We start from the raw sequence: 12,891 nt of genomic DNA, 5'->3' as shown, positions 1-12,891 counted from the left end.
TTCTGTATTATAACGTTATAATCTCCGATAATTTCGGTGTAACCCGCATTATTTTTAGTCTTAACTAGACACAAGTGTTAATTTTCTAAAATGTCAACAATATTTTATATTTATTATAATATTTAGGTGCTTTAAATCATATTTAAATATTTATTTTTAATATTAACTAAGGGAAGATTTTTAAAATAAGAATTTAAATTAAAAGTGAAATTAAATTACTACAATACTACAAATATATTATTGTCGGTCGATTGTCCATCTTCCTATTAATCGTATTATTAAAAAAAAAAATTAAATATAAATTCAGTACGTAAATATAAAGTGGCCAATATTATATGCTAATTTACTAAATAATAATATATATTCACAATCACAATGATTGCAAAAATGTGTTATATTATATTATTATTTATTGGATGATGAAATATTTATTTAAGTAATTATTTTGATCACATTATTATCATGTCAATATTAATTGACATGGTATATTATATCGGTGTATGGAAACAAACATTATGAATTATCACTTGTTATATAGGTACACATTTCACGAGCCGCACTTATACATTAAGAAAATTGCCTATATTGAACTCCTAAAAAACGATCAATATTAAATCCCCTTAATAATATTATAATGGGTGCAAATCGTAAATAACTTTTACTAACTTTATTCGCATTTTATTTACCTGCTATCGTATTGTAATATTTTATAATGAAAATTTTAAATTTTAAGAGCAGTAAAAATAAACTATTATTAATTGAAAAAAATGTTTTATTATTATGGTATACGTAGTAGGTACTTATTACTACTTCCATATTATACAATGTAAGTACGAGTATATCATTAAGACATTAAACATATAATTTAGTAAATAACTATAATGCATATTACATAATACATATCCCCACGAAAAATTATGCGTTGAGTTAAGTCTTATATAACGTGTAGCAAAACTGTCAGTTCACCAATTTCGTTAATGTTAAGCTTCATACGTGCAAGTACGTGCTGACCCTACTGCAGTGGTTAAAATATTCGGTATTTTTTAAGCTGTGCAAATACGTTGGCGATGAATAATGAACGATCAAAAAAGCTTCACATACCTTATCCAACAGGTACAAATTTTTGATTGAATATAATTTGTATTAATTTAAAAAACAGTATTGCCAATCTATAGATTATATTATTATTATTATAGTTATCAATTTATCATACGTACCTATTTACTTATTATTTTATTTTAATTACATTAGTATAGGTTATGATTAAAATGACAATCTGGAAATTTGAATAATATTACTAGCTCCTATGCCCAAAATATAAATATGTGAATATTACTGTTCCAAGACTGGTTAGGACAGAGCCGCTCCGGTGATTTTCTGGGCCTAAAATGTCTAAAATGTCACTATCGCGCGTCAGTTGCATATATAATTCCCCAAATTTGAAACTCAAATGTGGGTATATATAGTCTTAACAAATATAGTATCTTGCACCTATAAAGCTACAACGATATAAATATGAATAAATTAATTAATAACGCAACATTTCATATATTCAAACTTAATATAATAAATAATAATATTAACAAAATAAGAAACTAAATATAAAATATAGTAACAGGTACAATATGAAAATGAATTAAAAATTAACTTTTCTACTTTTTAAATCCGCGAATTGATCAATAATATCATCATATTTTAATAGGTCAGCAATTTCTTTTTCTACAGAGATTATAGCTAAGTTAGTGACTCTTTTCTTTTACAGTTTTACATGAAAAAAATTGTTCACACATTTTTTTTTTGCTCATCAACTTGACTTTTTTATTGTATCTATGAAAGCGGGGCCTGTCCAATTGTGGTCTGTGATGAGAGCGCGAGGGCCATGCTCATCCTGCTCTAGGGACGGCCCTGGGTTAGGATTACAAACAAATTATTAAATACTAAATATAAATGAGCTTCGATAGCACTTTACCACTATACGTTCAACACATTCTACCTCTATACATAAAGGTGATACAATAAAGTGGCCAATGAGTTCCTCGATACTCAAAAAAAAGAATTCATTAATATTGATATGCATATTGTATATTATATAAATATTAAAGTATTAATAAACATTATAGTATTATATAGTATATAAATAATTGGAAAGTCAGTAGCTGTATTTCGAAGAATAATGCAAATATTGTAGTGCAGTTTTTTCAATGCAATATATGACTACAGCATACCTTTTACAATGATCTAAAATAAAACTAAAATCCCTCAAATTATTTTTGAAAATTCGAAAATAACCATTTTGTATAACTATTTATTTGTAATATGGAGAAAAAAACAATTTTGAAATCTGTTGAATTTTAAATAAACGAAAGAAACTTTTATTTCAAAAAATACAGCATAATACGCGTTATTCGCTAATCTTTTTTCAGCTGTTTAATTAAGTCACCGCCCACCGGTATTAATTTATTTTTTTACGATCTAATTTATTTTAAATTTTTCCTACTTGTAAACTTAACGATTTTTGTCTGCTTGATTTGTAGAATAAAATCAGATAACCGATAACCTATCCGATAAAATGTGATAGTTGTTCAAAAAACGGTTTAGGTAAATACTCGGGAGTCAGGACTACCGTAAAGGCGTAAAATTAAATGTCTTACGATTAAAAATAAATCATTAAAATACTTTTGCATATTATAATCAACATTTAAAGGAATTTCCTGACTAAAAATTAATAACTAAGAAATTACTTGTAGAACTTGAGGGGCTTGAGGAAATTACCCATTTCCACGTACTAACTGTAACGAATTTATAATAATAAAATAAACAAGTAAATCTTAAACAATGTAATGTAACCAAGAGTGATGTTAGTAAGAATGTCCGATGTTCGTATCGTAATGCTCATACTCACGATCGCGATTAGGAAAATAACAACCTAATTCGGTAGGTGTCTAATAATACGATGCAGATACCAACCAAGGACATTCGTATCAATCACTGCTCATTATTAACAACAACGTAAAACCAAGGTCTCTATTAACTATACGCTAAATCCTATATTAGAGATGTTTATAATATTATAAACACCAAAGAGAAACTCGCATCCTAATACCCATCAATTTATTTAAACTCAGACCGTACTCAATGTCAAGGAGACCATAATATTATGAAGAAACTGAGAGGAATTGGCATCCAATAGTGAAATCAATTTGGCTATACAATTGTTTAAAAAGAGCACCAAACTACAAACAATTATGCAAAAATGTGTTAATATAATGTATATAATTCTAAAAATGTTTTAAATTAACATATTTGTTACTAAAATGTAAAAGGCTTGAAGACCAAACTAATTTATTTTCATAATCCACTTACTTCTCTAGATTGAGATTTATTATTTTTATCTAAAACTAAAGTAATAATTTTAGTGATAAAAAATTAGGACTTATCAATTATAATATTTTTTATGAACTAATCGAGTATGTCTAATCATGAAGTCAGGGGTAGTGGAGTTTTATTAGTTTAAATCGTAAATATACAGTTGCATTAGAATACTTTAAAAATGTACAGAAAGTGTTATTGGTATAGATTTTATTTTTTTTCTTATTAAATTATAATAACTGTAAGTTGTTATAATGTTATGTTTAGTTGCCTTCAAATACACATTATAGTCATGGTGTACAATATTTCCAGTGCTTTGTAATCAATTAATCATTAATGATCCTTTATCTAATAGGGTAGGTATTATCTATTGTTTATCTGGTTACTATAATGGTTACATTAATACAACGTCTAAAGTTTTCCCCATTAACGATTTAATATTTTCTGATAGTCTGATTGTTAATATTCTTCAAAGTTTTTTCCTCGCTCTAACATACGAGTATAACGATTACTATCCTTCTTTGGAATTTATATACTCCAATTATTCTAGTTAAATCATTAACTGCTATCATGTGCAATTTTAATTCGTGTAATTTTGATGATATTATATGTATATTTTTATCAGGACTTGAATTTATAACTAATATTAATAATAGGAGTTTAGAAGTTACCATTTCAAAATTTATAACATTTGATGTAAATGTTCTAAACTTAAACTTAATCCTAAATACAATAAAAATATTAAGTATTTATCTTGATAAACCCTGTCTTCCAAAATTGTATAAATTTAAAATTACACGCATATAAAAAAATTTTAATTGAGTAACTTTCTTCCAAAAATTATTTCACTTTTTCTGAACTTCGTAGAAAATGTAAAGCATTATCTCTTCAAGTCCGTACAAACTATCATGTGCATTGCGCCAGCCGCGCCTAATAAACATTTTTAATATTTTTTCATGCCAATATTTAGCACGCAATTAGGATGAATTTGCACAACTAAATTTAGAATTAGTACTATTTTAATTTATCCGAAAAATGATAAATTCGTTGTGAACTATTGATGAAATAGTGAAACACACGATACTTAATTATTTTGTTCAATTCGATGATTTTTATATTCTGAGTTACTACAAGATTAAAACAAAATTTACGCTTTGAGTTTTGAGTATGAACTGTCTTGAATTAAACATTGATAAATGCAAAATAATTTCATCCACCCATTCTAAAAATCCAATTATATTCAATCATAAATTTAATAATAGCGAATTAATATACCCGATCAAGGCCGCAACTGTAAATTAATTTCGGGAGGAGTTTTAAGCTAAAAATAGTGGTCTAATTTTATTATAATATTGTATAGGTTATTTTACAACCACATAATATAACACTTATCTATTATATATTTAGGTATTCGTATTATTTAAGTTTCACCATAAATCTATTAAATGTTAGGTTTTATTGATAGGAATACTAAACATTTTAAACAGACCTCAAACTTAAAAACTTTAAACTGTTTACTTGTGCGATCATCCTTGGATAATTTGGTTTTAAAACTAAAAAACTTATCTATGTATTTAAAATACCTTGAGTTAATGCAATATAAATATTTTAAACAGAATTTCATAAGTCACAAATATAATCAAATAAACAAATACGTCCGTTTATTTATTGATTTTATTTACATGTTACCGTCAATGTCGGAAATCAGCCATTATCAATAATGGCTAGTCAAGATTAATAATGACTAATTAATAATTACCTAGGTAATACAATGCTGACAATGGCTAGGCAATGTATAAAATACCTACAATTGATAAATTAATGAATTGTCAATGTGGGTAATACTTCATTTATTTATTAAAATATAACTTAAATCAACAAAACCATGTATTATTACGAGTATCATACAAATATATTTTATTTATTTTCACAAGATAAACTACTATGGCACTTCGAATAACATAATTTTTTAGCTGCTGAACAAGCACATCGATTATTTTTACATTTTTTTTAAAATGACACTTTTGACAGTAATACTGTTATGCCCGGCAGCCTCTCGGAGAGTAATTTCCTTTTCTCTCGTACTTTCTTTGGCACCCCTTCAAATTAACAAAATTTTCGTCACGTGGAACTATTTTTGTTCATGTTTATCAATGCTTTAAGAAACCATACTCTGTACCTAAAGTTGTATAAATAAAAAATAATTTATATTTTTCATAATTTTCTCATTTTTAAATTTAATCACTCACATAATTTGTACAAGCCATCTTGAACATCAGTAACAACAACCAATAAATTCTAAAGTGATCATCTAGCCTTTTCAACATCAGGGATTGGTTTTGATAAATACTGATAAATTATATTGACTAAACTGATCAATCAACTAATTATATTAATAACTAAATAATATTAAATGATTACATTGAACTGGCTTTAATATAAATCAAGGTTTTCTCATACATTCCCAAAACTAATGATGATCTTTTTACTATTTCTCACTTGGTAAGAGTTATACAGGTATTGCCAATGCTTGAGTTTGGGAGGGGTGGAGGAACGGAGATTCTAAATCTAAGTTTCAGTGTTTATATTTTGTTAAATTAACCTATAATCATTGTAAGCTGTGTTTGTATCTATTCTTTGTAATTATAGTTAATTACGTTTAATCAAATATTCAAAAGAATTCTGCCTGTTAAATGTCTTAATAAATAAATAATTTACGGTTATCTAGGTCCATATGCCACAGGATGTATGGAACTGATGACAGAATATTCCGAAGAAGGATGTTTTGCGAGGGTATTTTACCCAACTAACATTCCATCTGATCAATTGGACGTAAGTATAAAAGTATCGTTGTTTATAAATACCATATTATCATATAATAAATCCAATATATATTTTACCCAATGCAAGTGCATTAGATATTAACTATTAACTACATTAAAAATACATAAATATTCTTTTTTTTAATTCACTTTTATAGCAAAATTAATTGCACAAATTAAAGCAACCAATAATCGATATTAGATCGATTATAAGGAGTATGTTTAATTATATTAAGCCGTCTATGACAATATGAAAAACAGCATAAAAGCATATTGGTTATCTTTGGATATATTATTGTAGTGAATATGTCAAATAGTAAATGATTAAAACATTCATCGTTCCTCATTTCGTACATTAAATTATAAATTATTAAATGTTGGATCATACTATATGTTTTGCGGAAAATCGATTACCAAATGCCTGATATCCATTTAATAAACTAAATTAAATTAAATTGTTTTTATTTTTTAATATATTATAAATTGTTAACTATTATTTGAAATCAACAAAATGTACCAATCTAATTTATTCAAGAAAATCAATCCAACCCATATTTGTAATACCTTTATATATTATAAATAATAGTAAACTATTTTACTTAAAGTCTATTAGAAAAGTATAAATACTAGATAGGTATACCTATACTACACAAACGTTTTCATTTGAAAACATAATTATGATTATTATTCCCAATTAATAGGTATATATATTATATTTTGTTAGTTACTCGTAAACTTTACGTTTTTATTTAATGAGATAATTTTTTCATTACTATGAAATAATCATTTTTAACGAATTATTTAACAGTTAAGACTTGCTAACACTTTTAAAACTCAAATTACAACTACTATTTTAACTATTTTAATTATTGTTAAATCTTTTTGTTTTAAATGTTTCGATACTTGGAAATATTTGATAGATTTAACCGTCTAATTATCAAGTTATATACCTTAAACGTATAAATACTTAATATTTAAAGATTGTATATAGTCAATAGCCATATAGGCATATGTAAGTCTTAAAGACTTGACAAAATAATCTTGTTATTTATATTTCAGTTGCGCATTTAAATAAAATTCATTACTTTCTGCGCAATCAAAGTTGTGGCCTGTAAGTTCTAGATTAAAACACTAATACGTAAATCATATTATTTATTGATCTATCAAATTAAGCAATTAAAAAATACTATACACTCAAAGGAACTTGTTTATTCTTCATCCTTATTTTATTTTAAAACAATACCTGAGTAAACATTTAAAATGTTGTTTATTTTTATTGTATACCGATTTATGAATAACAAAAACACGGAAGTTTACCAACATGGCAACATGAGTTGTATAACTCAAAATTATGTTTGGAAGACTTAATGGTAGTTCTAGGTCACTTTATACAGTTTAATAAAAAAAAGCGAAATACATACGCTTTACACAGTCGAGTAAAAATGTTGAATGCAAAACGTATCATATAGATACTTTTATAGTTTTACACTATTATGTACATACACACTTAAACATGTATAAGTATAATACTATTTAGTATATATAATATAAACAAATCTAAAGTAAAAACAAATTACCTATATATTAAAATAAAAATGTTATAAAGTTTATTAGCATTTTTTCATACTTATTAGTTATTAATTATAATATTCTTACATACTTATATTTCTCTTTATAATTAAAATATAAAAACGATAAGAAAACATATAGATAATATTATTCTAATCTTAAAAGTTTATAATTAGTTAATTTACTCTAATACTATAATATACAATAAAATGGAGTATTTAGTATAAACGTAAATTTATTTGATATGTTATGCAATTATGCATAATACGGTGAAGTCAACACTAGGGGTACGAGGTCCACATAACTGAAATAATATATTTTTCAATTTTAAGTTAATCGGATTAATCAAAGTTCATTGTGAATATAATATAATATTACCTATTATATATATATATATATATGCATATTATTTTTATTATTAATTATAGAAATACTCAGATAAATGGATTCCGTGGGTTCCAAATGAAATTTATATGAAACAATTTGCCAATGCTCTTCATGTACCTTATTTCATATTCAAATATTTTCCACCAATCCTTGGCCAAGGTAACAATTTAATTTTATGATATTATTCGCGTGTAAAATTACGATTTATTAATAAACAATTTTTTTTTTTTTTTAATGTAACTCAAATAGTTTTCTTCTAAAAACTTCAAGAAATGCTTCAACACTAAGATTTATTTCTGGTAGATGGTAAAATTGATCTTCTTATTAATGCTTAAAAAAAATCTTACTAGGTATATTTTTAAATAATTTAAATATTTAAATAATAATCATAGTATAACATTGTTGTTGTTACACTTTTATATTCGAGTGTGATTAATCGTTAAATTGAACGCGTAAATTAAATTAAATCGGACACGATATTTATTTTTAACCGAGACACATTTTACAATCTATACGATTTTTATATCGTCATAGATAAGTTTCATTTTCTCAATAATAATTAAAAACTAGGTTCTATTTTCACTATTTTTCACGAGGTGCTAATGAAAAAAAATGGGGGTAAATGCAAAATGTATAGGTAGGTTTATCTGGCTAAGCCATTCCTATGTTCCGCAGGAGAAAGGGGATACGTTTCACAAAAGATATTGATAAGGGTTTCTCAGGGCCTGTTTATTCGCCAGACGGCATCGTGAAGCAGTCCAAAGGCTATCCGGTGTCCAGACACCAGAGAGAGATAACATGGCACACAAAAAAAGGCAGCGCTCTAAACATTTTAGGGTTTAAAGACAATTCCGCTTAAAAAAATTTACAATACTTAAGAAAAATGTATTAGTTAATTTTAATTATTATATAATAAATGAAAACACTAACCATTTTTTTGTGAGTATTAATACATAATAGAAATAAATGAATATTTTTTTTTCGCATTTTACAAGTTATGTTTTAATCGTTAATTATTCAAAATTAAATACTAGTTATATTACATTATAATTTGTAACTCGTTTCATAAAATTCCCGATACTGTTATAAAATATATTATACCCAATCACTTAAACTAGTAATCAATTAATCAAAAAATAAGTTTAAATTTTTAAACATTTTAGTGTGCGTTATACGAGCACAATAATAAACAAGTATTTGCTATTTACAACAGAATCTTTAAAAAGTATAAAAACGATATACAATGGTTAATGATAAGCTTTTATACAAATAAATATTTTAAAATAATGATAGTGGCATGTAAAATAATTAAATAGGTAACTAAAATATATATTTTTTTCGCAGCTTAAAACTATATACCTACCTACTGATAATAATAATAGGTAATAATTTTAAAAATATTTATTCCCATGCAAATATTTTAGATTCTTATTTTTTTTTGTTTATTACTGTATAGGAAATTATAGTAGAATAAATCTTAAGTATTTTTTTCGTATTTTCTATAGACATGACAAAACTTTTAAGTATTTTGGCTTTTTTATGTTATTTATATAAATATATTAAAATTTTAAATTATTTAAATAATAATAAAATATGGTCCGTAATAAATTGTTCTTACCACATTTAAAAAATATTAAATGTGCCTAAGCATATAAATTTCAAATATTTTACAAAATTCATAAAAATTACGAAAATTATATTTTACTTAAGAACTAATAACATGTTTGATTAAAACCACATAGTCTTAACATTTTATACAAGATTCTTCATAAGTTCGTATAATGAAAATATAAATAAAAACCATTTTGAAAAACTACATCATAATAATACTATTAATTTTTTTTCATTACAGCACCTTATTACATACCAACCATTAGTGATGCGCCAATATCGGACAAAGAAGAATCGTATCCCTTTGTCTTATTTTCACATGGTTACGCAGCCACAAGATTCGTTTGCTCACATTTTTGCAACACTTTAGCGTCATACGGATTTATAGTCGCTGCCATTGAACACAGGTTAGTTATAAAAATTATAGTAAAGTATTATTAAATAATAATGTTAAAAGTTCAAGAACAATTTTTTTTAAGTGAAGTATACTTGGGGATTTTTGTGGGTTAGGTGATTCATATACCTAGCAGTAAACACTTATTACAAAGTATATTTATTTTTGTTTTAAAAAAAATAATTGCTCTTCTCTAAATCAGAAGTTGAATATTCGTGATGTTTGTTTAATATAGATCACTCAGGCACGTATACAATGAGGGGGGTTCAACCTCCCCCCTCCCCAGGAAAAAATGTCGAATAACGAGGAAAAATTGTTTTATTATGTTGCGGCACAATTTGTATTGCTATATTTTATAAACCCCCTCCTTCCCAACGAAGTTTTTTTTTGTATACGTGCCTGAGATCACTGGTAGTTAGTAATCAGAGTTATGTTAAATTTGAATTTACTAGTATTTATCATTATACCTATACGTTTATAAACGGAGACAGCTGGTCATAAATCATAATATATATGTATTAAAAATAAATTCAAATGTTTATAGAAAATATTCAATATTTTTTAACTAAAAATTTTAAATGTCTATAATATAAATCGATTGGTACCTATACTTACCTAGGTACTTCAATTTTTTAAAAAAAAAGCTTTATACTTTTTAGGTACTGCTAATATAATATTATTTTTTCCTAATTATCTTGTTAAACAATTAAAAATTTCTACTATTGACTACTCAAAATACAAATTACTATTAGATTCAATTTTCTATTAAAAACCTCCCTTAATGTTAAAGATCAGAACATATCTACTACAATAATATGTAATCAAAAAAAAATTAAATTAAAAATCCACTTTTAAAGTAACTATCTAAAATTATAACATTAATAGATATAATAAGTGTTTGTATGAAAAAGCTAGATTTTTAAAAATGTTTCAATTTTTATTTTTTTTATATCATTATCTTAAGTAGTTTTCTGAAAACTTAAATCTTACAATTTATTGCAATAATAATGAATGAATATATTTATTTTATTTATTTGCATGTAATCATATTAAGTTTAGATAAGTTTACTTTTACCCTTGCCACAATTTGAATATAGCCATATGCCTAGGTACCTATTATAAAATAGTAATAACATTTATATTATTGTTGCAATAAATTATGTTTAACTATGTGACATGTTATCCTGAGTTAGAGACAAATCATCGCCTGTTACGTTTTATTATGATTCTCCGAAAAGCGCTGAGCAGGACAAACCCACATGGATCCATTATCGACATTTTCATAAAACATACAACTCTGATACGTATACCATGACAAATAACCAAGTAATACTACATTTTAAATCATTTTACTCGTACATATTTTCTAACTAAAACATAATTCGACGGTATATCCATTTAGATGAAATTTCGACATAAAGAATGCACCAAACTTCTGAATACATTTTTAGATATCAATGCAGGCGTTTCTGTGAAGAACGTACTCAAGTCATCGTTTGATTTGAATCAATTCAATGTAAGTACTGTACCATAATACCATATTATAGTATATAAGTAGGAGGTATTACTGTACTAGTAAAACTTATCTGTATTTATTTTTTATAGCATTTTATACATGTTGTAGTTGTTTACCTAATATACAGCTAGCTATGTCTACTATGTAAGCACCTACAGCATTATAAATACCCATACCAACACAAATTTACTCCCCTATATTATTATTATTTTAATTTGAAAAGCATATCGTATATAATATTTTATTGAGTATTTATTCTGTAATTTGTGTGTAATTAGAGAAAGATCAATGTCAACAAAATAATATCATCTGGATTTTCATTTGGTGGAGCAACTGCAATATATAATATAAGTCATGACAGTCGTTATCGGTAAGTATTTTTACTAAAAAATACAAATGAAATATAATATTTTAATTTATATTCAAGTTTTTTTAAATCATAACTCACCATAAGACATTTACTTATTTACATGTTACATAACTACACAATACACATCATATTATTCTAGAGTTTAAAATATCAAAACATATTGTATGTTTAAATATAGAGTAGCTATAATTCTCGATGGTTGGATATTTCCGTTAAAATCAGAGCCATTTTTAAACATTGAAGAACCAATATTATTTGTCAACACTCATACTTTCCAAATACCAGCAAATTTAAATTTGATTTGTCAGTATTTACATTCCAAAGGTATTCGGAAACTATACACTTTGAAGAAAACTACTCACGAAAGTCTCACAGATACAGCTTTCATGCATGGTTACTGGTTGGACTTGAAAATGTTGAAGAAGTTAAATGCTAAAACAGCATTAAATCTACAAAGTAGTCTAGTAGTACAATTTTTACACAACACAATTGGTGCGTATCCATATTCATAGTTATTTAAAAGTAGGTGTTATGTTTTTTTAATATACCTATCTTATACTTGTTTTCTACAGGTTGCCCAACAAATTCTGAAAATACTCAAATATTTATAGAAGAACATTCTGACAACTTAGTAGAAGACATTATTAGTTACACAAAAAGGGTTAAAAGAAAATTAACTGTTTTTCCTTGGTGAACATTTTAAAATTTATAGAAGAAAAATAACAATTAACTGTTTTTTTTTTTTTAATAACATAATATCATTATCATTATCAGAAACATAATTTCTAAAATATGATGAGTAATATATATTCATTTTTAACTGTATGTAATTTTAAATAGAGTACATCATCTA

The 12,891-nt window shown here is 25.3% G+C and overlaps 1 protein-coding gene across 1 annotated transcript; it reads left to right on the top strand.

Annotated features, from left to right (window-relative positions):
* The first annotated feature begins 959 nt into the window (after nt 1-959).
* On the top strand, nt 960-12,842 carry LOC132922203 (platelet-activating factor acetylhydrolase-like). Its single transcript, XM_060985592.1, has 9 exons — nt 960-1,113; nt 6,098-6,201; nt 8,189-8,306; nt 10,000-10,165; nt 11,346-11,478; nt 11,555-11,668; nt 11,947-12,038; nt 12,217-12,530; nt 12,611-12,842. Exons 1-9 carry the CDS (start codon nt 1,068-1,070, stop codon nt 12,730-12,732), a joined length of 1,209 nt encoding a protein of 402 aa, XP_060841575.1. The 5' UTR covers nt 960-1,067; the 3' UTR covers nt 12,733-12,842.
* The last annotated feature ends 49 nt before the right edge of the window (nt 12,843-12,891 follow it).

Source organism: Rhopalosiphum padi, chromosome 2 (genome assembly GCF_020882245.1).
Source record: "Rhopalosiphum padi isolate XX-2018 chromosome 2, ASM2088224v1, whole genome shotgun sequence".
In the NCBI taxonomy this organism is placed as follows: domain Eukaryota; kingdom Metazoa; phylum Arthropoda; class Insecta; order Hemiptera; family Aphididae; genus Rhopalosiphum; species Rhopalosiphum padi.
This window is presented reverse-complemented; position numbering and strand designations above follow the sequence as displayed.